Raw genomic sequence first — 26,085 nt, forward strand, 5'->3', positions numbered from 1 at the left:
CTCCGCCCTATTCTTAACCTTAGAGCCTTGAACAAATTCCTTCAAAGAGAAAGGTTCAAGATGGTCTTTTTGGGCACCTTGATCACGCTCATAAGCGGAGGAGACTGGCTCTGCTCCCTCAACATGAAAGATGCCTATGCCCACATTGCAATCTTCCCAGGTCACAAGAAGTATCTTTGCTTTGTGATGGGAAAGGATCTCTTCCAGTATCAAGTGTTGCCATTTGGCTTTGCGTCAGCCTCCCCAGTCTTCACCAAGTGCTTGGCAGTAGTGGAGGCTCACCTCCAACGACAGGTTGTACGTGTTCCCCTACTTGGATGACTGGCTGGTAAAAAGTGCAACCCAGCAGAGGGTGCTTCGATCCTTACGTCTGATCATCCAGGTGCTGCAGTGTTGCGTGTCCCGGCCTCGGCAGGCCCGCGACTGGGCCTACTCACCTCCGGTGCCCGGCTCCCGGATCTGGCCCGTCCTCACTGGCAGCGGTGTGCAGCTGCCTGCACTCCCACACCCCTGCTGCCTCCTCAGACGCTCCCAGTTGCTCCACGGACCCCTCCGGCTCCCGGCAGGACTCCCCATGTGTGCCGCGGGGAGACGCCGCCGTCCAGCGTCCTGCCTCCTCTTAGGCATGCGCGCACGTGCCCCGTGGGCCTTTAAAGGGGCCGCAGCAGGAAACCAACCTGTGGCTCCAGATGATTTTATTTATTTATTTTAGTTTAGTTTTTTCTACACCGGCATTCGTGAGAGTATCACATCATGCCGGTTTACAATAAACAGTGGGGTGATAAACAGAACAGTGAACGAGATAATAACATGTGCTAAACATAAAATAGTTACAGTTACAATAAAACAGGGAGGCGTACAACTAGGAGCAAGAAGAAGAGATGATAGTAACTTTAACATAGTATATTAACCTGAAATATGACAATGATGACAATGATGATGAGATCATCGGGCCCCGCTATTTAAGGCAGGGCCTGCAATTCACTCCTTGCCTTGGCAACAGGTCTCCACGCTATTCGTGTGCTCCATTGCCTGTTCCTGTTTCTGACTTCATTCCTTGTTCCTACCTAGCCTCTGCCTTGGACTGATTACTGGCTTGACCTTTGCTTCATTGGACCTCGCTTGGACTGATTACCGGCTTGACCCTTGCTTCGTTGGACTACGCTCAGGACTGATTACTGGCTTTGAACCTTGCTTCTTTGCACTATGCTCAAGACTGATTACTGGCTTTGACCCTTGCTTCATTGGACTACGCTCAGGTCTGATTACTGGCTTTTTATTTCTTTTTTTTTTTGTATTTATTTAGAGCTTTTTTAGACCGGTATTCATGGATACATCATATCAGCTTTGACCCTTGCTTCGTTGGACTATGCTCAGGACTGATTTCTGGCTTTGACCCTTGCTCTGTTGTACCTTGCCTAGCTCTGCCGCCTGCCCCGACTCCAGCCTGTTCCTGACCTCGCCTCTGGTATCTCTTCAGACACCTATCCCTGCACTCTGGTCCATCATTGACGCCCTGGCCTCTGGACTCCAGCCTCTTCCGGACCTGTCTAGATCCCTCCTATACTTCTGCTGGTCTCTGGCTGCCTACTTCAAACATCCACTGGGATTCATCTGATAGAGGCCTGCCTAAGACCAGCCGGCCCCGGCACCCAAGGGATCAACCTGCGTGGAACGAGGACTGGTATTGGCGAAGTTCCAGTCGGCCTGTCTCCCGGCCTACTCTGCCTCCCGACGGTGGGGACCTTTGGGGCTTGCCCTATGAGTAGCATCAACCCCAGCTCAGGCCAAGGGTCCACCACCAGTGCAACATGCAGTCTGTGGGGTTTGTCATCAGTTACCCCAAGTCCCAACTCAATCTGTCAACACATCTGGGCTTCATTGGGGCATGGTTCAGGCAAAGGGGTTTCTGTCCCGCAATCAAGCGCTTGCTCTGTCGTCGCTAGTGAATTTGGTCCGCAGCCATCAACAGGTTTCTGCTTGTCTGCTGCTTCGTCTTTTGGGTCACATGGCTGCATTTGTCCATGTCATCCCTTTGGCCTGTCTATGCATGGTCACAGTGGCAACAGGCATCCCAGAACCTTGGCAGAAGAAATGTAGTATAGACTTGTCGTCTTAGGTTAGAAGAACTTTATTCGCACAATCGTCAAAGATAAAAGAGCCCAACCCTGGCTGAGTTTCACTTACACAGCTGCATTGATTCAGTAACACATATATCGACCACTTATTGATAAAGTCACCATTGTGTTTAATGGTGGAGGCTCGGGCTCCGGTATGGGGGCCGGTGGCTTCGGCATCTCAACGCTTTGCAGCACTTTGAGCACCGCTGACACATCTCCGGTTGCCCCCATGTCTCCGCTCACCAGTTCCTCCGCCTGCTGAGCCATATGGCGGTCGGCTACACATGCGCAGGACGCAATGGAAGCCCGATCCCTAGTCCCCAGTCCCCTACTCCTCCTGAGAGACCTGTGGAGGGCTGGAAGGTGAGGGATTGGTTCCCCATGATCCTTTGGTGTCGAGGTCATTGCCGACGTAGAGGACTCAGACCTCTTGGGCCTGAAAATCTCCATGTTGTCCAGGCGAGCATGCCGGTCCTTTGATGTCATATTGTCACACAGACGGCAACCTTGAACGTCGTGGGACAACTCCAGGCAAAGGATGCACATGTCGTGTGGATCTGTAATGGACATTGTCTGAGGACACTGGGGGGCACCAACGAAAACCCAATGATGCCATACCGAACAAAAAACAAGATTTGCAAATGGTCGATGGCCAGCAGGCCCCGAAGGACACCACTATCGGGAACTGAGCACACAAAAGGAACTTACCGCACCTCTAGATTGACTGAAGGCAGGGGAACCATCGAGGAACCCGGCATGGGAAAAATCACAAATTTAGCTAAAAAAGTTTTCCAAGAAAAAGAGCACGAGCGCCACTACCACGAGACAACAGCTCTGCAGAAAAAAAGAGACTGAAGAGGGACCCCACTTGGACGCATAGACTAGGGCATGCTCAGAGTGCCAGTCAAAGTTCTAGAATCTTTAACAAGATTTTCATGCTGGGCTCCATCTGATGATGTCACTCATGTGGAGGACTAACATCCAGCTGCCTTAGGAGAACACCTGTTATAGGTAAGCACCTCTGCTTAGCACAGCCGTGTTAGCAAGGTTTACCATATGTGTCCAGCTTCTTGTTATATAGCACTATTATTTGTGCAAGCCAAAAATAGCACAGCTGAGAAAATATTACTCTTAGATACTTCTCTGAGGCTAAGATTATTTGTAAGGATAATTTTATATTGCAAGGAAATATTTATTGCAGTTTTTAACATGATATTTTTCTGTATTAAAGTTCATTAGCCTCCTTGATGAAAAGAACAAAACGATTTGAAATTCATGCAGCCAACAAAGCACAATATGGTATGAAAACTGATTACTATACAGTGACTTTTGAGTAATGACAGTAATAATTTGTATTTATGTAGTACCTTTTATCCAAAAGGTATCCCTTTGTGACTTCCAGGTTATTACTTTGAAAGTGTACATCTAGCCACCTCTATAGTGACTGATATAATGATGTTTTGTTTCCCTTTGGGTGGGGGCGTAACGGCTTCCTCTGGCTCTTGTGGACTTGCATATCACTTAGAACTGTCACCAATTCGTCTTCATTTGCAGCCCCCAGTTTATATTCCCTTTCCCTCCTCCATCTAAAGCCCAGCTAGCTTAACAGCAGCCATTGGCAGGGTGCCACAGACTGCAGCTCCCTTCAGAACCCAGAACCTGCATGCCATGAATTCCAATCATAAGTCTCACTGTTACACAATGGCTAAGCTTCCCTTTCCTTGCCAGTTGTGAATGCTATCAGTATAGCATCCTTAGCCCCTGCAGACCCAATGAGCAGAAGCCGGCTCCAAGACAAAGTCAGTGTATCCTGCATGGCAGTCCTAATGGCACGTATCTGGCACCCAGATTGCTTGAAAGCTTCCAAAAGGATGAAGAGCGAAGACAAAGTGTTGTGTTATTGTTCCTCCTCTACATTTAGGTAAATTGAGGTATAGGGAGATAAAGTAATTTGAGCCAATTTTATGTATAGTGTCATAGTAACATAGTAAATGATGACAGATAAAAACTAAAATGGTCCATCCAATCTGCCCAGCAAAGTACTTAGGGTTATAACTGCTGCTCTGTGCAGGTTACCCTTAGAGTAAGGAGGCCCCATCCAAACCATAAAATCTGGTGATGATCAGACTTCCCCTTCCCAACGTTTCTTTATTCATTCCTTTATGCGGTGCACAGAAGAAGTACAAGAACAGACTGTCCCTGCCCTACCACCTTCATAAGTGAACTTGATCAAATGATGTGAACAGCCAGAAAGCTAAAACATATGTTAACTATAAAATATACCCAGATGGATCTGCTGAATGTACCATTGGCTAGTTGTAACTGCTGCACTGTGCAGGTTGCCATCATACAAAAATGTTTTACTATAAATTACCATACGTTATCCCCATTCTTCAATGATTCAATGATAGAAGGAATTTGAACTTACAACTTAGGAGTTCTTCTAAAATATGGAGGTAGTTTTTAAAATGAACACTATTGATTGCAGTTACACATGTGCTAAGCCCTTATAGGGTCATTTATCAAGCACCTTTAACGCATGCGAAAACGCCTTAATACACGCGATAGCACCATAACGTATGGTGCAATGCAAATCCAGTACAATAAAGCCGTTTCGCTGTGCGAAAAGGCTTTATTGTACTGAGAAAGAGAGAGCCTGAGCCTAGCCATATTGCCCTAATACTAGATAGGTATTTATATCTCTATGGGTGGCCCACCTAGTAACTCGAGGTGAGGTTTAGGTATTAGTGTAGGGGTTAGGGGCCACTTTGACATTCAAAGTGAGACGTACGAACAGAACATTGCTCTCTTATGAAGATTTGATGACCCTCGGAGTGAGGAAACTCACTCAAAGATGATATTTGTGCAATGTTCTCTCAACCTAGCTTGATGTTACCAAGGTAGAGCAAACAAAGACCTTTTAAAGTGCAAATGGATGACGTCACTACGGGGAGACACCTCCCAGGTTCGCGCCCTTGCTGGTACAAATCTGGAGCGTGCGCGGATCCGTAGCGTCAGGCCAGCCCAGGGGAACCGGGACCAAGGAGGCGGAGAGAAGCCGTGGCCACATCTGTCCGTCAGAGCCGAAGGGAGTCGCATCCCAGGTAGAGAGGGTGGAGCGAGGGGCGAGAAGAGGCACGAACGCAACAGTAAATAGGCTCCTTTGGTATATGCTTAGTTTTACTTTAGTTAGTATTTTAATTTCACTATGGAAATATCTAACTTTAGCTTAATTTGTATTATGTAATTATTTTGCTGCTTTTGAATGTTTTACTTTAATTATTGGTATGCCTGACTTCAGCTTAACTCATGATTCTGCAGGTTTTGGGCTCACTGCTGTTGCCAACATCACCTGTGTTACTGACATATTTGTGACTTGGTGTGCTGCAAGATCAATTTTTTCTTGATATAATCTGTGATGCAATTTTCATTAGAAAAGTAAACATTCCTCTATTTTTCAAAAAAGAAATAACATTTGTTTTATTCTTTAAAATTGTTAGGTTTATATATTCTGTGAATTTACTGAGCAGGGAAGAAGTACTGCATATTTACTGTTGTTCAGCGGACTTGAGGTGTGATATGGGTACCCACAGGCCCTTAGTCTCAATGAAACAGTTTTTGACATGTCACACAAGAAGTCATTATTCCTATTCAAGTTTTTGATTTTTCATAAGAAGCCGTTATAATTGCTAGCAAATATAATATTGTACATGACATAAGAACATAAGACATTGCCATGCTGGGTCAGACCAAGTGTCCATCAAGACCAGCATCCTGTTTCCAACAGAGGCCAAACCAGGCCACAAGTACCTGGCAAGTACCAAAACACCAAGAAGATCACATGCTACTGATGCCAGTAATAGCAGAGACCATTCCCTAAGTCAACTTTATTAATAGCAGTTAATGGACTTCTCCTCCAAGAACTTATCCAAACCTTTTTTAAACCCAGCTTCACTAACTGCACTAACCACATCCTCTGGCAACAAATTCCAGAGCTTAATTGTGCGTTGAGTAAAAAAGAATTTTCTCCGATTAGTCTTAAATGTGCTACTTGCTAACTTCATGGAGTGCCCCCTAGTCCTTCTATTATCCGAAAGTGTAAATAACCAATTCACATCTACTCGTTCAAGACCTCTCATGATTTTAAAGACCTCTGTCATATTCCCCCTCAGCCGTTTCTTCTCCAAACTGAACAGCTCTAACCTCTTCAGCCTTTCCTCATAGGGGAGCTGTTCCATCCCCATTATCATTTTGGTTGCCCTTCTCTGTATCTTCTCCATCGCAACTATATCTTTTTTGAGATGCGGCGACCAGAATTGTACACAGTATTCAAGGTGCGGTCTCACCATGGAGCGATACAGAGGCATTATGACATTTTCTGTTTTGTTAACCATCCCCTTCCTAATAATTCCTAACATTCTGTTTGCTTTTTTGACTGCTGCAGCACACTGAACCGATGATTTCAAAGTATTATCCACTATGATGCCTAGATCTTTTTCCTGGGTGGTAGCTCCTAATATGGAACCTAACATCATGTAACTACAGCAAGGGTTATTATTTTTCCCTATATGCAACACCTTGCACTTGTCCACATTAAATTTCATCTGCCCTTTGGATGCCCAGTCTTCCAGTCTCGCAAGGTCCTCCTGTAATGTATCACAATCCGCTTATGATTTAACTACTCTGAATAATTTTGTATCATCCACAAATTTGATAACCTCACTCATATTTCTTTCCAGATCATTTATAAATATATTGAAAAGCACCGGTCCAAGTACAGATCCCTGAGGCACTCCACTGTTTACCCTTTTTCACTGGGAAAATTAACCATTTAATCCTACTCTCTGTTTCCTATCTTTTAATCAGTTTGTAATCCACGAAAGGACATTGCCTCCTATCCCATGACTTTTTAGTTTTCTTAGAAGCCTCTCATGAGGGACTTTGTCAAATGCCTTCTGGGAATCCAAATACACTGCATCTACCGGTTCACCTTTATCCACATGTTTATTAACCCCTTCAAAAAAATGAAGCAGATTTGTTAGGCAGGACTTCATTAACGCCACACTTAAAGACTGTTTCTTCAAATTACACACCTTAAAAAAACTTAAACCCATTTTACACCTCAACGACTTTCGTACAATACTCCAAGCCATCATCCTATCGAAAATTGACAACTGCAATGCAATGCTTTTGGGCTTACCCAAAAGCTCGATCCAACCTCTCCAATTACTCCAAAATGCAGCAGCTCGTATCCTCACCAACACCCACAAAAACGATCACATCACCCCTGTCCTCAAAAATTTGCACTGGTTACCAGTTAATTCAAGAATCGCTTACAAATCCCTCACTCTCATCCACAAATCCCTTCACAACCAAAACATGCACTGGTTCAAAGAACATCTCACCTTCCGCAATACCGACAGACCTACCAGAAAACAACACCTAGCTACGTTACGCACCCCATCACCAAAGACCGGGCATTCTCCCTTGCGGGGCTCGCCCTATGGAACAAGCTACCTTCCTCCCTCCGCCAAGAATCTTGCCCGAAAAAATTCAAGCAGAACCTGAAGACCTGGCTCTTCAAGCAAGCTTACACATAGCTACACACCCACACCTCTTGCATCTGCACAGATTCCCCCGGTCTTCCCCTATTACCACTGTTCAATATACCCTCTGCAACCCATTCCCTTATGTAACTTAACCCTTTGTAACATATTTTTGTGCGACTTACCCCTGTGCCGCATCCTATCTGATGAAACATAACCAATGTTGTAGCTTCATAGAAGTACAATGTCAGTTTAACCCACTCAATTTATGGTAATATACATCGTCTTTAATTCCTCACTGTGAATATTTGATTCTTATCTATATGCTCTTGTTAATATTCAATGTTTAATTTATGCCCCTGTAACTCCCTATCTTTTTCCCCTCTCCTCCAAGTTTCCACCCCCCCCCCCCCTGCCCCTTCCCCCCCCCTCCTTCTCAACAGTTCAGTGTCTGCTGTAAAGCTTGTTGCTGCATTTTTGTTTCTTGTCAACCGATGAGATGTTCCCAACGATCATCGGTATATAAAAACTGTTAATTAAATAAATAAACATTTATTTATTTTTTTGTTTATTTGTTTAAAATCTTTTCTATACCGTCGTTAAGCTAGTTGCCGTCACAATGGTTCACAGTAAGGCACATAATTTCAAACTTAAATGTGTTGAGTTATATTAACTAAACAGGTGCCATCAAATACTGTAACATAGTTTCATATTAAATATTACTTAGTGGTTGTGATAAGTCATGTCTACTTTAAGTATATCGGCTATAAGATAAATTAACACTTAAGTCTTGTCCTCTGTTGTTCCAATCTATTAGAGGTAAAGTAAAATAAAATATACACACACACACCATTCGAGTAAGCTGATGTGTGTGTGCTCCATTAAACCATGTCTTTCCATATGCTCTATGATTTTTATCTTTAGAATAGTTTCCACTATTTTTCCTGGCATTGAAGTCAGGCTCACTGGTCTATAGTTTCCTGGATTGCCCCTGGAGCCCTTTTTAAATATTGGGGTTACATTGGCCACCCTCCAGTCTTCAGGTACAATGGATGATTTTAATGATAGGGTACAAATTTTAACAAATAAATCAGAAATTTCATTTTTGAGTTCCTTCAGATCCATAGGATGCATACCCATCCGGTCCAGATGATTTGCTACTCTTTAGTTTGCCAGTCTGGCCTACTACATCTTCCAGGTTCACTCATCACCCTTGAAAACCATCTCCGAAACTGGTATTTCCCCAACATCCTCATTTGTGCTTCAACCTTGCACTTGTTTACCTAGATAGACGGGCACTATAAGCTAGATAAAGATGCTGAGCTATAAGGTTATAAAACATTTCGAACTGATATGAGGTTAGTTGGCATTCCATCTAAAAACAGAGACAAAGTCAGTTTACATTCCATTTAAGATTATAGAAACATATCTAGAGCTAGAACAAGGATAAGGCTAATAGAATATATCAATCTAAGATTATAGAAAATATTCTTAGAGTAAACACAAGGTTGCTATTGCTGGCAAATTCCAAGAAAACATTTACATGCAAGATGAGAATTAAATTACCATATGGCCATTCAGATTATTTGTTTATAATAGAAATCCAGTAATAGAAGTGTTTACAATTATATAATCTAGTTTAAAGGTTGGAAATATACAAACGAAATTATATGTAATGCTTTGTTATCAATAAAATCATTTGAGAGGGAATTTATGCTGGTGCCTTGCTTGGTACTCTACCTCTCCACAAGGCCTTATATTATATTATTTTATAGCAGATAAATAAAAATCTTTTCTCTATACTTGTTGGCTCTAAGCATTCTGTTTTCAGAAGAACCACAACAGCTGCAGATTGGATTCTAAACTGCATTATATGGCACTACAGATTACTATCTACTGCTTTCTACTGGAACATTTGAATTCCTTCCAGTTGAATCTAAAAATCATAGTTCAAAGCATGTTTCATTTGCTAAACATCAAATTTTCTGTGCTCTTCCATTCAGATTATGCAGCAGCAGTACTGTCTGATGGTAAAGGAGCTGCTTTCCTTTCTCAGCCTCCTACAGGAACACTAGAAGCTTTCCAGCAGTTTATCATTGAAGTATCTGCTTATAATGACATGTGGGGAGAGTACACAGATGAACTTGTTTGTAAGGTAAAGTCTTGTTCTTAGTTTTGATCAAAATATGCAGATATTAATTATAAGGGCAATAATAACTTCTCCCATTTTTTGGGCCCCATTACAAGCATAACCCCTGAGCTGATAGCCGCTGTTGGATTTCAAGGGTATTCCTCACATAACAGGGTTTAAGCTGTTTTCTAAGTCCTATTATTTTCAATCAACCACATAATTCCTTCCAAGATTCCTTTTAGAGGTGAAGATTTTCTCTCCAAGGCCCTGGATGTTGTCAAAATCCATTATTATAATGTATTGAAAATTATACATGTGGCCATAATGAATTTCCAGCATAACTTTAATGATAGTTCAATAAAAATTAATTGTACAAATACAATCTTCACATGGTCCTTTACATAACATGACTTAATTTGAATAAATCTGTGACTCTGTTAGTCTTTCAATTGGTTGAATTCCCCATCTAGATCCCTTCCCAATTTGACTGGCAGTTTTAAACCTTCCTCTCAAACTTGAATGTATTATTGCGTGGACTAGAAGTTATCCTTCAGTTCCTAATTTGTCATACTTTAGTCAAAATGTAGTGGAGGCAGTGCTTGCAAATATACCTCATACATATTCACTGTGGATATCCTGAAAATAAGACCTGTTTGTGGCACTTCAGGACTGGAGTTGCCTACCCTTGGTCTTAATCCTCTTATTTAGTTACAGGTCAATACAGTAAAGTGCAGCTGCAGTTACCCTGCTCCTATCCCGCTTTCTACCCACTTTTTGGCCATGTTAGTCCAACCCGCGATACACTATCCCCTTTAACCTACTCTTACCGCGTCCTTAAATCACCGGGTAACCCCTTCCGCCCACGGCATGTATATTACATGTAAACGATCGAATTAGCTATTCCCTCCCATACAGTAACGCGCGCCCCGACTATCGCTTTTTTACCCTGCCGTTTTGCCGCGCATTTAACCTGCTAACTTACCGCCTACCCTTACCGGGTAGGCGAAGACGACCGCAGCTCCAGCTGCCTGCGAAGATGGACGCCTGCACGGGTGAAAGCGGCCCCTGTGCGTGCAATTGGGCCTCTCAAGGCGTGACGTCACGACGTTTGGCGTCACGGCATGTGACGTCACGTCTTGAGCGGCCCAATTGCACGCACAGGGGCCGCTTTCGCCCGTGCGATGCGTCCATCTTCGCGGGCAGCTGGAGGCAGGGGAGCGCGGTCGTCTTCGCCGATGTCCGTCTCCGGAGGGGGGCTGCAAAAAAAGTAAGTCGCTTCGTTGCTTTACACTGCCAGTCCTCTCTCCCCTCCTCCCGAAGCAAGGCGCGAAAAGCAGCCTTGCTTCGGGAGGAGGGGAGAGAGGACTGGCAATCCCGAGCGTAGGATTGCCCGTCCTCTCTCCCCTCTCTCTTGCAACTTTTTTTTCGCTTTTTCGCTTTTTTGCTTTTTTTTTTTTTTTTTCGCTTTTTTGCTTTTTTCCGCTTTCGTTGCTTGGGAGGAGGGGAGAGAGGACTGGCATTCCCAAGAGGACTGGCAATCCCAAATGACGCTGGTACCTGTCATTTGAAATGTCATTTCAAATGACAGGTACCAGCGTGTCCGTGAAGCGTTAGGCCAGTGCACCCAGGATACTGTATAGGCGCTGTATAGCGCTCTATACAGTAAAATGGGTTACGCAGGCCTAACGTTTCACGGACGCTTCTTGGACGCGGCTTGCATTTGCAAGCTATTTACATACAGTATCGAGTGGTAGGTGAGCTGGACTGTGCGTGCGGCAACCGCGGGTGCGCCCGGCACTAACGCAGCTCTTCCTACCGCTCCTTACTGTATCGGCCTGTTAGTTAGTTAGTTAGTAGGGGCCCAGTAGGGATCTACACAAGTTTTTACTCAAGAGAGTATAATCACTCCTAGCCCTCAGCTGCCACCAACAGATTGGATTTTTGATATCCTTAATGCATGAGATAAATTTGCATACAATCAAATATATATTCATTAGGCATATCCTGAAAACCAGGCCTGTTTTTAGTCCTTAAGTGCTGGGAATGAATACCACTGGTGTATATCCTATATAGACTGGCCTTATGGGGTCTATGTAGGAAATGATTTTTCCTGTTTGGTGTGTAGGGAATAAAGCTTAGTTCATTTGGCTGTATGTATTATATAGTATTGTAATCAGATTGACTGATTTATGAGTTTTCTGGTAATAAGGTCCATCTAGGCAAAAAGGATGAATTAGAACTACTGTTTTCAATTCTTACCATATTATTAGGTCTTGAATACTGATTTATAATAATAGTTGCTGCTTTTGGCTACAGGGTTTGACCATTGAGCTTTAAACTAATAAAATACCTGGATTACTATTAAAAAAGTGTAGTTTATTTTTTCTAAAATTCCTTAAAGCTGTTTATTGCTAAGGTTTATATTCCCCCTTCTTTAAAAAACAGCTTTTAGTATTTGCTTACCAAAGTAAAACAAAATTAATTGGGCTTTGATGTGTTTTTATTTTATTCCTTAAAATATTTAGCTAAAAGAAATCAAGTCTGAAACAGTATGAACTTATCTTCTAAAAAAAAAAACCAAAACCATAAAATTCAAGCCCTACCAATGCAAGAACCCAAGTAACTGAATAGAATTTTGCAATATTTTTTTGTGTAAGGGCCAGATTCATTAAGGCTTTTCTCCCATTTTGTGTCTATGGGGAAAACCCTTAGTGAATCAGGTTCTAAGTTATCTAAAATTTAAGGTTTTACACAATGTATGTGATAAATAAATAGGGCAATAATTAATGCACTTTATAGAATACTGGAGTCCTGGCTGCTAATCAGGTCAGTTAATCTACATACAGTGTTTCATGACAAGATAGTAAGGGATTCTAGAGATTCTGTTTTCTCAATTCTGATTTAAAATAAAGGAGGACATTATAGAGAAGTGTCAAATGATAAATTGAAAGTTGCTATGAGGAATGTCTCTTTTAAGGAGGACAACTTTCAAACAACTCTGCACAGCCTCATATATGCATATATATGGGTCTTGCGGATTTACTAGAGTATGTTAGAATTATTTATTTATTTATTTATGTATTTATTTTATTTACTTAATTTATATCACGCTGATCCACAGAGCTCAATGGGTTACAATAAACATGTATAGTCAACATATAAAATAAAACAGTTACAATTAAAACAAATCAAATAAAACCAGCATAATTGAACAAAAATGCATGACAGCATTCATTTATCCTGAAATATCACAATTCTACAACACGCAACTAAGATGGAGATGCATCTGTGCAACTTCTAAAATATGTATCTCCATGCCCTTGAAAGTATACATGTACTTTTCTGTATGTGCACAGTTTCATACATACTTGGGAACCTTTGTACATGCATACTTTCTCATGTGCCACGTGCACTTCCAGTTTTGCAAAGGCACAATCCAAGTTGGACCCCCCTGGCAAGACGACTGAACTTTACCACCAGGGATATGTCACACTGGCATCCAAGGTGGTAGCCAAAGAGGACCAGCTGTTTCTAATCCTGGGGGCATCGGGGGAACAATACCATTCTGCGCCAGGCCTTGCAGAGCCTGAAGCAATGTTTTAATCATTCATCTTCCTACCCCTGTAAGGTAAGTAGTTTGTATGAAATAGGAAGGTGGGTTGGGTAGGGATGAGCATAGAGACTTGGGGGTATGTGGAAGGTGAGGAAGTTGAGGGTGTGAGTGGTTTTGGGGGTGCTAGATGGGGCATATGCTAAACAGCATATATAGATACACAAAGGCAAGAAAACAGGGTAAGGGTTTTAGTGAAAATAAATAATATAGCAATGAGAAGGTCTCAAAACCAGCTACATAAAACTAAAATATTTTTATTCCTATTTCTCTGTACAGATTGAGGGCCTCAATAAGAAGACTGGGAACTGTGGTACAAGCAGTAGGAGTGGTCAGCCTGGAAGGAAGAGGCCAGAGATAAAGTTCCCTAAACATCCAAACACCCTGCTTCTGTCATAGGCCCCACTATTGCCTATCCAATGTACAAGACCCTGTCTTTTTCTATATTTGCTAGAATCCCTTCAGCACATTAACATCTTCCTTATAAAATATATGTGTCATCGGCAGTACTGTCATGAAGCAGTATTTTTGATGTGCTCACAGGCCCACTTTAGAAGTAACTAGGATGTTAGAACCTACTCCTTATTCCCTTACCAGGGAATTCCAATACCTCCCTTCCAACCAGCCCATTAACTCTTGACAGCTTGGAATGCATGGAACTCTCCAACGCATACTTCTCTGCCACTGGGGCAAAATCCAAGCCCTTATAGCTAGCTAGGTGTTATGGGCCTCAGAATCTGGGAAATCCACCTGGGGAGTGGCACGGGACTGCAGGACAAGACTTGGGACAAGACAAGGGTCGGTCTTCTGTCTAGCTAGCCCCCTCACCCACAAGATGAGCCCTGGGTTCTGGGGGCCAGTATGTCTCTGTGGCAACAGTCATCATAGTGATGAGTCTACCCAGGCAAGGCTTGGACAAGGTAGGCTGGAGACAAGGCTGGGCAGATTGTACAAGGCAGACAAAGCAGGGCAGGCATGGCACGCTAGACAAGGCAGACTTGGCTGGCACAACAAGGCAAGGCTGGATACTAAGCAGGACCTGGAATTAGACAAGGCAATGGTGAGACAAGGCAAGGACAGAACTCTGGTACAGGCAGGAATGGAGACTGCAACAGTCAGTACAAAACCAACAAGGCAGACAAGGGAAACACAGAGCAAAGAACACAGAAGCTCGAAGGCAGCAAGGCTTGAAACAGACAGAATAGGCCCAAAGGCCCCAAGGCAGGATACAAGAGAGCATAGACTAGTAATGGCGAACCTCTGACACGCATGTCAAAGGTGACACATCACATCATTTTGGGTGACACCAGTGTCCACCAACACCCAACAAAATCATAGGACCTCTCTATTGTGAGTCACTGATTTTTCAGACTTTATACTTCAAGATAACTGCTGTTTTCATCCTGTTTGATTAATGTTCTGTATGAAACTGTTTTTAAATGAATATGTAAAGAACTGTTTGTTTTGTTTGGGGAGGGGGTGTGATACACCAACAGAGTCAAGTTAGGCATTTTCAAAATTTTTGACATGCCGCACCTAAAAGGTTCACCATTATTGGAATAGGCCAAAGCCCTCAAGACAGAGAAAAAGGCAAGATAGGCCCGAAGGCCTCAAGGCAATGAAAGACAGAAGTCCCATGGGCACAAGGCAAGGCAAGAACAAGAGTCAGATCACAAAACCAGAAGTGACACCATGAGAAGACAAGGAGCTTCTGGCAAGGCTTTGTTTACATAGACCTAGGTCTGGGCGTAGCAAGGGCAGAGAGGAGGATTTTAGCAAGCCTAATGAGACATACTGAGGAACACCAAACTGGGCCAGTCCAAGGCACCAGAGCCACCCCACTAAAAGAGAGTAAGTCCAAGAAGCATTAAAATTTAGTTCTCTGTACACTCTTCTCAATGTGTTATAGACGCTTGGCGTTTCATTATAAGAGAATGAACCCAGCAAGATGGACTTGAAACGCCAAGCGTCTATAACACATTGAGAGGAGTGTTACCTATAAAGAGACACAGATACGGTTTCCTGAGCCCTTTTTGCCCCTGACTAAGTTTTCTCAAACGAATCACGCGCTGTGTCGAGCGTTGGGCGTTCCAGGCAGGGCATTTAAATCTTGAGCCGCTGCTTATATCTGTGCGTTCCTGGCAGGGCATTTAAATACTGTGCCACTGCATACATCCAAACGATAAGTATCCTTTTCTATGATTATATGGCGTTTGATCATCTTTAAAAGTTAAAGGCATACTTTCAGATAATTGAAAAAATTAAGAAAAAAATTAATTGAAAAATATACAAAAAAAAGTAACAACAAGGTTGAATCTCCTTCATAAGACCTTTGTTGACAAACCCGATGATTATACTAACATTTGTTTGAGCCGTTTATTTCACACTTGGGCATTGGAAATATGTCCTTATAAGTGAGTAGAGTTAAACACGCTGGGGCAGATTTTATAAATCTGCGCACACGCAGATTTATACTCTTGGTGCGCGTACTCTTGTTCGCGCACCAGGCGCGAACAAGAGTACGCGGGATTTCAATAGATATGTGTGTATCCATTAAAATCCGGGGTTGGCGCGCAGCCTGCCTCTGTTCCCTCCGAGGCCGCTCCGAAATCAGAGTGGCCTCGGAGGGAACTTTCCTTCCACCCCCCCGCACCTTCCCTTCCCTTCCCCTACCTAACCCACCCCCCCAGCCCTATCTAAACCCCCCCTACCTTTGTCGGCAAAGTTACGCCTGCTGGAAGCAAGCGTAGCTTTGCGCACGCCGGGCCGGCTGACGCGCTCCATGTTCCGGTCTGGGGGCTGGTCCGGAGGCCGCGGCCACGCCCCCAGAACGCCCCCGGGCCGAAACCACGCCCGCAGCGCCGCCCCCGAAATGCCACGTCACTCGTGACACGCCCCCGAAACGCCGCGTCACTACCAGCATGCCCCCGACACGCCCCTCCATGCAAGGCCCGGGACTTACGCGCGTCCCGGGGCTTGCGCGCGCCGCTGAGCCTATGCAAAATAGGCTCGGCGCTCGCAGGGGGGGTTTGGGGTAGGTTTTCGGGGGGTACGCGCGTACCCCTTTGAAAATCTACCCCACTGTTGTGTTAGCACTATTGCTCATTTATGAGGGTTTTGTTCAAATTTCAGTAACTGTGACAGTGTGTATCACATGGTTGCTTTGTTTTTGAATATTGTTATATTGATACCACTATCAATAGAATCTTTGGGAACATTTATCACTTTATTTTTACTAATCACTAAACTGAGTGGCAGTTGATCTACTAGAAGTGGTTCAGAGAAAAGCAACAAAAATGATAAAAGGTCTTGAAGAGAGGCTGTACAGGTTATGGCTCTTCAACTTGGAAAAGAGAGAGTTGAGAGGGGACATGATAGAAATTGATAAAATCATGAGTGGAGTGGAATGCTTAAATAAAGGACAGTTATTTATCCTTTCAAACACAACCAGCAGATTTAAAATAAATCATAGAAAGTACTTTTTCATTCAGTGCTCAAACAAATTGTGGAATCAACTAGCATAGCAAGGTTTGAAAGGCTTGGACAGGTTCCTGGAAGAAAAGACCATAAAAAGTTATTAGCCAGGTAGATTAGGGAAAACCATTGCTATCCCAGGGAGTGAGTAACAAAAATTAGATTGCTCATTATGGGATCTGCTGTGTACCTGGGGCCCTTAATATCCGCAATCAGATATAACATACTGGGCTTTGATGGACCTTGGTCTCATCCAACATGGTATTTTTTATGCTGTTTGCATACCTTTTCCCAAATGCTAAAATGCTTTTCCTAGAAAATTCTTCATATGTTCTTCTGACAACGCATATGGTCATGTAAGTCATGTGAATGACCCCAATGAGCTATCATTAGCAGAGAATGAATCCAGCAGATAAGTGATTTCAATTTCTGTTTATTTTTTCAGGTTGGAGACTTGAAGCCTATAATAATTCCTATAAGGCTGTCTGTAAAAGGCTGTCCAGTCTATTTCCAGATGACAGGACCTCGACCTGATTGTCAAACCATAATCAGGTATTGATCCATGATTTTCAGAACAGAATTAGGAATCGTTCTCAGAGCTTTAAAACAAGGAGGCACTTAAGTTTTCAGTTCACTGATCCTTCTAGCAGAAAGTGCAGAGAAATTGAACCCAGATTTTGAACCTCATGAAAGGAGAGGCATTCTGAAAATTCTTAACACATACAGGTGGGATGATAGTGCTTTGCTTTCAGCATCATCCCAAATATCTGTGCAATGTCTGTGACGTGTCTTGTACTAAAACTCATGCACAAAAGTAGATATTCATAACTTAGCCAGCTAGGGAAGTTAGCCAGCTAACCTATCCATGCCGCTGAATATATCCAGATAACGTTTGAGTTAGCCTGATAAGTTTATCTGGCTAACTTTATACCTGCTCAATAGCAGGTCTAACTTAGGGGGTCATTTTCTAACGGGATCACACGCAAAAAGTCCCTTTTCACGTGCGATACCTAGATTGGGGCGGGTTCTGGGCGGCGTCGGCACCGGAAGGGGAGGAGTCGGGCGGCAATGGGGCCGACGCCGCGAAGACATCGCTGACAGCAAAAAGGTAAGGACCCTTATTGCCGTCAGTAACGCGCCCAATAGCGCCACCTTTCCCAGTGGCGCTATTGGTTTGTGAAAGCCGACAGCAATTGCACCACGGTGGTACGATCGCTGCCGGTTTTCACAGGCCCGCCCCCCGCTTTGCCCCCCCATTACCGCCGGATTCTCTAAGGTCTGCGACCGTAGAAAATCCAGGCCTTAGTTGGATAAATCTAAATATCACTACTTACCTGGCTAAGTATCACCTCACAGTTACAGTCCCATCCTGCCCAGCACTAAGTGGCAGCCGCTGAACGCAGCCAGATATTCAAACGCTACCACTTAGCTGGATAAGTCAGAACATTTTTCAAAAGCAATAGTAGCCCTAAGTCAGCCTAGTGGCTCAGTGTAATGCTACATTCTGCCATGCAGAGGGTTTCTGGATCAGCACCTCAGGTTGACTGGGGCTGGAGATGCTGCAAAAGCACAGTGCTCACATCCCCTAGGAGGGAGAGAGAGAGCATAGACATCAACAAGTTTCATTTGTATTTTCTAATAAATATCATCTTTTGCTCATTCTGTTTTGATCTGAGGAATGAAGTGCTAGCTCCTGAAAGCTAGTCAAGAAATGTGTTGTAACTCCAATAAAAGGGTATCACCTTAAATATTTTCTATTTTTATTTGTTAAACTTTATTTCCATACAATAGAAAAGGAAACAGATTAAAACAAATAAGAGCGGAGCTAATTTGATGCATAAGCACAGACTAAATCAGATGATTGCATATCTCAAGTGTTGAAGAAATAGGATACAAAACCAAGGGTTCTACAAGAACACTTTTACTACTCAGGAATGTGAAATAACTTTAAAAAACCCATACTTCTGCAAGGCCAAATTTGACTCAATCTGTGTTGCAACACCCTCATGTCAAAGCTAGAGGGACTGAATAGCTCATTATCATAGCATTACAGAACCTTTCACTTGTGGGTCACTTGTTTAAATCCAGTTAGAGTCAATAGGATTAAATAAGTTGGTGAAATGAGTTGGTGGTGTCAGTCAAGTTCCAGGGGGCATAAAAGAATTATTCACATTGCAGTCTAGTCAGACTCCTATGAATTGGTGAATTCTGCTGCATATCTTGTCACTAATTTGTAACCAGAGCAGTGGGAAAGAGAGAAATGTGAAATCTGGCTCATGGCCCTATCTGTGTCACCAAAACCATTATGTCCAAAATGTTCTTGCATGTTCCAGTGATCATAAGTTTTTGGTTCAGAGACAAGTGGATTTCCTTCAGTAAGAGCGAACTATTGTCCTGTGGCAGTTTGACCAGTCCCAGGAGGTGTGAGGGACCTTTGGAAGGGCAAAATGACTCTTCTCCCAACTGATGATTTATCCATATTCCTGCAATACAGATGTGATGATTGCCTCCCCCACTATGAGGCCCTATTGGGTAGTTCTTGCCTCCCACAAGCAGAGGGCCTCAAGGGGCCTCTTGGACTATCTCTTTAGTCCTCTTAGCTCTAAGACCCACTCTTTCTGCTGGTAGCCATCTTATTCCTGCCTGGGCACAGTTTTATTCCAGGCTCACAGTCAGTACTTTGCCAGAGCTTGGCCTTTGTGGGCCAAGTCTCAGTCTTATGTTTCATATTCCTGTTTAGTCCTAGATTGCTTTGTGTATCCTGTGTTCCTGTTTGGTCCTAGTTTACTTTGGTCTTCCTAGAGTGGTCCTCACTGTCTCTGTGGGCCCCTATGTATCTCCAAGTTTTCTTGCAGTTGTCCTGCCCTGCTTCTGTGGGTGCATTCATGTCTGCAGGTTTGGGTTCTACTTTGTGTTAGTGTGTGCCTTATGTTTCCTATTGTACCTGTCCAAGTCCGTATGGCTGCCAGGACCTAATGGCTCAACCCAAAGGAAAGGTGGCCATCGCAGGCAGAAGACGCTTTGCCCTTCTGCATTTAGAATCCACCAGTTACACCCTTTCTGTGCACTACCCAATTTTGGCTTTAGGGTCACACCTTCAACTGACTATGCTGTCACATTCCTGACATCACTGTCTACCAATGGCCAGTACAGCACAGAAGGGCTATGCCAAAATGTGTGTCCTTTTGTGCATTCCTTCTTGCACAACCATTGTGCCTGAAATCAAGGACATCTTGCAGCCCTCCTTTTAAGTAAATTACTCTGAGGCTGATATTCAGCGCCACTTAGGTGGCTAAGTGGTGACTTATTCAGCTGAATGGCAGTGGCTCGATATCCAGCTCCATTCAGCAGTTGGCATTTAGTCAGATAAGTACTTATATCGCGGGTTCGTGCTGGGCAAGCATAGTGGACACCACTACCAGGGTGGTGCAGGACAACATGATGAGGCTAGGGCTAGACTTGAGCAGTCCGGTGAAAATGGAGCAAGGCAAAGCAAGGTTGGAACTCAGGAACAATATGCAGGCAAGGCTGGAACTCAGGAACAGAGTTCTGGTGAGATTGAACTTGAAATCAGGAACAGACTGGAGCTGGTTGCAGGTAAGAGTGTACTGGATCTCAGGAACAGACTGGAGCTGGGTACAGGTAAGAGTGAACTGGAACTCAGGAACAAACTTGAGCTGGGTGCAGGTAAGCGTAGAACTGATGCTACCCCCCACATCGCTCCTATGATTGCGTTATCAGTTTCTGAAATCGAAGTTATGAGTCTGTACATCAAGGAGAACCTGGCAAGAGGATTTATTCATCTAGCCTCTTCTCCCGCTGGAGCGGGCTTTTTCTTCATTGGGGAAAAAGGATGGTAGTCTCCGCCCCTGTATTGATTATAAGGGTCTTAATGCCATCACAAAGAAAAATCGATATCTGTTACCGCTGATCTCACAACTATTTGACTGTCTACAAGGAGCCTTCACCAAGCTGGACTTACGAGGAGCCTACAATCTCATTTGCATCAGAGAGGGTGACGAATGGAAAACCATGTTTAATATACACGACGGACATTACAAAGATCTTGTCATGTCATTTCAGCTTTGTAGTGTCCCAGTCATATTTCAGAATATGGTGAAGGTGATTTTTCAAGGCCATGTGATTGCATATCTCAATGTGGAGGAGTAGCCTAGTGGTTAGAGCAGCGGGCTATGAACCAGGAGTCCAGCGTTCAAGTCCCAATGTCACTGCTTGTGATCTTGGGCAAGTCTCTTTACCCTCCATTGCCTCAGGTACAAACTTAGGACTGGATTTATCAAAATGTGCTAAATATCACATGCGATAGGAAAAGGGGTGTGTTTTATGGTAATAGGCAGTTATCACAATTTGTACTAATACCTATGCGAAGCACTAAGATAACGCAAATTGTGATAAATTTTTCGCGATAAGTGCCAGAATTGTTGTATTTCCTACATACAACCACTGGGTGGACCATGTTTAGTAGGTTTAAGCTCCTGGAGAACCAGCCTAGCTATCAGGGCCCTCCTGGGGGGAGAGAGAGAAGGAGAGGGAGGTAGAGAGAGGCTAGCCATAATACCCTCAAACTAGGTAGATATATCTTTATAGGAGGCCCACCTAGTCACTCAAGGTGAGGTTTAGGTATTAGTGTAGGGGTTAGGGGCCACTTTGACATTCAAAATGAGACGTACGAACAGAACAGTGCTCTCTAAATAACAGCAGACTCCTGGTACGATACCTGGAACAATCAGTACCGGAGCACAAAATGGACCGCTTGTTTGTTCTCCACAGCAGGAAGAATCAAGGCAAAGTGGCCTCGCGGGTGACCATAGCTTGCTGGATAAAGGAAGTAATCAAGGCAGCCTATATAGAGGCAGGAAAGCCCTTACTCCTGCATGTTAAGGCTCATTCTACCAGGGCCCAGGCAGTATCTTGGGCAGAAGCCAAACTGCCGTCGCCCGCCGAGATCTGTGGAGCGGCGACGTGGTCCTTCCTACACACCTCAGGTTCTACCGCCTGGATGTCCAGGCCCGAGAAGACGCAGCCTTCGCAAGGGCAGTACTAAGTGGGCCATGGGCAGCCTCCCACCCCGTCCGGGAGTAGCGTTTGTACATCCCACTGGTCCTGAGTCCATCTGGCTACATGCTAGGAAATGGAGAAATTACTTACCTGATAATTTTGTTTTCCTTAGTGTAGACAAATGGACTCAGCATCCTGCCCATGGCTGCCCAGGAGAAGCGCCAAGGAAGAACCTGAGAAGCGAACCTCGATGCCCTTAGCCTACCCCTAGACCAGGGCACCTGCAATATGACTGGTGTCGGCATTACGCTGGTTAAGTGCACTGGCGGTCTCCACTTTGAATCAAGTTTTAATCAAGTTTTTAATGAAGTTGGTTGTAGTTAGCCAATATATATATGTCCACAATGGCTTTTCGAAGATGATACTGAGGAGCTGAGGTCACTACAGGGGTGTATCTAGGGTGACATCAGCTTTGAAATCTGACTCCGTCTCCCATTTGCTAGCAGAAGAGCACATAATCCACTGGTCCTGAGTCTATCTGTCTACACTAAGGAAAACAAAATTATCAGGTAAGTAATTTCTCCAATAAAATAAATAAATAAATGTATGTGAGTAAGAAACTGGGAGCCTGTGTGTATGTATGGGAATGAGGGTGTGTGTATATGAGTAAGAGATTGGATGTATGTATGTGAGTAAGAGACTGGGAGTGTGTGTATGGCAGTGAAGGTAGTGTTTGTGTGTGAGAGAGGGAAGGAGGGAGCCTGTGTACAGGGATGTGTGAGAGTGTGTCCAAGAGAGAGAGAGAGCCTGTATTTATTTATTTATTTAGAGGTTTTTATAATGTATAATGGATTGTGTGTGTGTGTGCGCAAGAGAGAGAGGGAGCCTGTGTGAGAAATATGGAACGGGAGATTGTTGGGGGGAGGGGGGATGGAGAAGTAAACCTTGGGGAGAATGGGGGCTCCCAAAGGAAGTATTTGCCCTGGGTGCCAAATACTTTAGGGACGTCACTGTCAGATCATTCTTTCTTTTCATACTTACCTCAGTTGTCAGCAGACTATACTATAATGCTATTAACACTCTTTCCACACCATGTCCTGCTCCTGCCTAATCCAATGCCTTCTCTTTGTTCTGTATTTATTTTACCCATCTCTTGAATGTCACTTCATGCATCTGATAAGTGAACACTGTCCTCAAAAGCTCATGCTTCAATAAATTGGTTAGTCTATAAGGCACAACCTGACTTCTGTCATTTTGTGCTATACCAGACTAACATGGCTATCCCTCTGAAGATGTTTCACATTTAGCCTGGTCCACTTTAAACCACCAACAGGAAAGAAGTTTTATTCTAAAGATGTTTTCATTAGAAGGCCCAGGGAGAATAGGGGGCCCTAGGGAAGGCCAATACTGACTAGCTGTGAATTACATTGCTTTGAAAACTGCTAAGGTAAGCGGAGTTGTTTCTGTTATATTTTTCTATAATTAATAAAAAGTTTATGAGAAAACAGCCAGAGTCCAGCCTAAGTCTGTTCTCTGGCCTGCCAGAGACCACTCAACAGTGTTATAGGGAGTTTCTTGATGTCCTCTTTGTTCAGGAAAAATGACTGGCTGATACTCATACGAGAGTTTTTTCTGTGGCAGTGCCCATGTTGTGGAACTCACTTACTGAGATTTTGCATCTTGCAACATGTACAGAGATACTTAGAGCCTTGTTAAAACCTTTTTGTTCACACAAGCATTTTCATAATCTTGCGTTGTTGTCTTTTAAAGAGCAGTTGAGCAGAGCAATGTTTTCAAGTTGTCAATGTTTGCGAGTCATCAATTGTTTTGATCTATGATTTTTTTAAAATATTGTTTTATTCTGATATGTGTTTTTGTTATGAATGTTTGTTGTATGCTACCTAAGACTTCGGCAGTAGGCAACTTAGAAATTCCCTAAATAAATAAATCAGTCCAGAGTTGGTACAGGGAAACAGCAGGAGGATCAGCTGTTTAGTGTTTAGTGATGTTACACTAAACTCCAGAGAACAGTTTACTTCATTGCATCCTGGCCTTTGGCTTACTCCTGTCGATACTCCAGCATTGAAGCTCAACAGAAGTGGTGAAGAGCCAAATGCCATGGGAGGCAGAGAGACAGAGAGAAGCAAGTGTTTTTCATCTGGCCAACTGGAAGGCTTTTATTCAGCGAAGGACTGCATAAGCCAAGATTGGCTTAGATCCAGGAGCACAGAAAAAGACTCTAGAGGAAACTCAGAGGCAACATGGTGAGAGGCCCCAGAGATAAGGAAGTACAAGATCCAGCAATTATTTCTCCCCCTCTTGTATTATATTAGATGCTGGTGAAGGGCTGTTGGGAACATCTAAGAGTATCACCCTCAAGCATATATGGCATGTAGTGATTAGGACTGATAGTATGCTCTCTGACATTATCCCTCAATTTTATGCATTTACTAAAGATTCTGTATGCAGGTTTGAAGCCATGACCAGACGTTAGTGGAAAATGAAAATAAATTGGGGACACTGAAAGGTCAGATGCCAGCTGTTCAGTCTTTCAATGTTGCTGTCATTGTAGGTAATTTAATACTCCACAACAGATTTGAATGGCTGGAGAATGCTACAAGGAGTAAAAATTTGAAATTCCTGAATTTTCCCCAAACCAGGAAATTGTAATCCCAAGAGCTTTTTAAGAAGATCCTAATGATGAATTTCAAATTTCCCCCTGATAGGATCACTCATCAAAATGCGCATGCGAAAAGTATAGCAACGCATGGCACGAATGTAAATTTTTTAGGGGGGCGGGAACAGGGGAAGGTTTTGGTCGGGTTTTAGTTAAATTAGGGGCAATATCGCGCCGTGTGATAGCATAACACATGCTATCACACAGTTTTAACACTGGAAATAACTACACCTTTTTCCCTGGCGTTAAGCTGTGCGATATGTGTGAAATGGCCATAACACAATTCATGATAAATTTTTGGAATTGCATTTTGGCCATTTCTGGGCTTGGGGAGGTGGAGAGGAATAGAGGTAGAGAGAGAGAGCGAGCCTCTGGGGAGTGCCTCACTGTCTGCATCTATTTATATCTCTATAGGAGGGCCACCTAATAGGTCGAGGTGAGGTGTTAGTGGTGGTTTAGGGGCCAGTTTTGCATGTAAAGTGAGTCGTACGAACAGCACGGTGAAGATTTCATGTCATTTGGAGTGAGGAAACTCTCACAAAGATGAAATTTATACTATGTTCTTTCACCCTAGTTTTATCAAATCAAGTCTTCACCAAGGCATACTGTGCTGTTCGTACGTCTCACTTTACATGCAAAACTGGTCCCTAAACCACCACTAACACCTCACCTCGACCTATTAGGTGGCCCCGCCTATAGAGATATAAATTTTTAACTACTATGAAGGCCTTGTAGATAGTGTGTGTGTCTCTCTCTCCCAGAATGCCCCTTTTTTACACATGTATATGTGCATGTGAAAGTGAAAATATACTCATATTTTCAAATTTTATAAAATATGGAATATGTGAGTATAGGCTACTTATGCATATATATGCTAATTTCTCACAGGACAAGCAGGATGGTAGTCCTCACATATGGGTGACATCACAGGATGGAGCCCAATCACGGAACACTTTTGTCAAAGTTTCTAGAACTTTGACTGGCACCTACTGGGCATGCCCAGCATGGCACTAAACCTGCAGCCAGCAGGGGTCCCCCCTTCAGTCTTCTTTTTTCGTGCAGCAGTAGCCACGCGGGTTAAGGAGCTCCACAGAGATTCCTGACAGGAATTTTCCTCCCAGAATTACTAAAAACTTTCATACCCCACAGGGGTCCCTCCTTCGAATTTTTGTCTCCGCGGTACTCTGGTAAGTTTTTACCCGTTTTCGGTCGATTCCCGTCGAGTTTGGCCATCTTGGCCTACTGGCCGTCGACCGTACCACGGCTCAATTTTTTCAAAGGCCATGGCGTAGGGGTACCGTCAGTACCCGGACTGTACTCACACCATGTCCATAACAGACCCTCATAAAGTCTGTGTAATGTGTCTTGAGTGCAAGCATGATGTCTTGACCTGCACCAAATGTGCCTTATGACATCTAAAGGTCGCAAGGCCAGAATGGAGAAAATGAAACTTCTCTTCCATTCTCAAACCCCAACGCTGATTACATCGATGTCTTCTGAACCGACAC

At 43.6% G+C, this 26,085-nt stretch overlaps 1 protein-coding gene across 1 annotated transcript in view; it reads left to right on the plus strand.

Annotated features, from left to right (window-relative positions):
• The window catches only part of DLEC1 (DLEC1 cilia and flagella associated protein), a 778,557-nt gene that overhangs the window by 547,309 nt on the left and 205,163 nt on the right, over positions 1-26,085 (plus strand). Inside the window, exons 28-30 of the mRNA XM_029587026.1 lie at positions 3,352-3,419; positions 9,670-9,821; positions 17,327-17,433. Coding sequence (XP_029442886.1) covers positions 3,352-3,419; positions 9,670-9,821; positions 17,327-17,433 — 327 coding nt within the window. The remainder of the gene's footprint in view (positions 1-3,351; positions 3,420-9,669; positions 9,822-17,326; positions 17,434-26,085) is intronic.

The sequence above is a fragment of the Rhinatrema bivittatum genome, chromosome 2, assembly GCF_901001135.1.
Source record: "Rhinatrema bivittatum chromosome 2, aRhiBiv1.1, whole genome shotgun sequence".
Classification (NCBI taxonomy): domain Eukaryota; kingdom Metazoa; phylum Chordata; class Amphibia; order Gymnophiona; family Rhinatrematidae; genus Rhinatrema; species Rhinatrema bivittatum.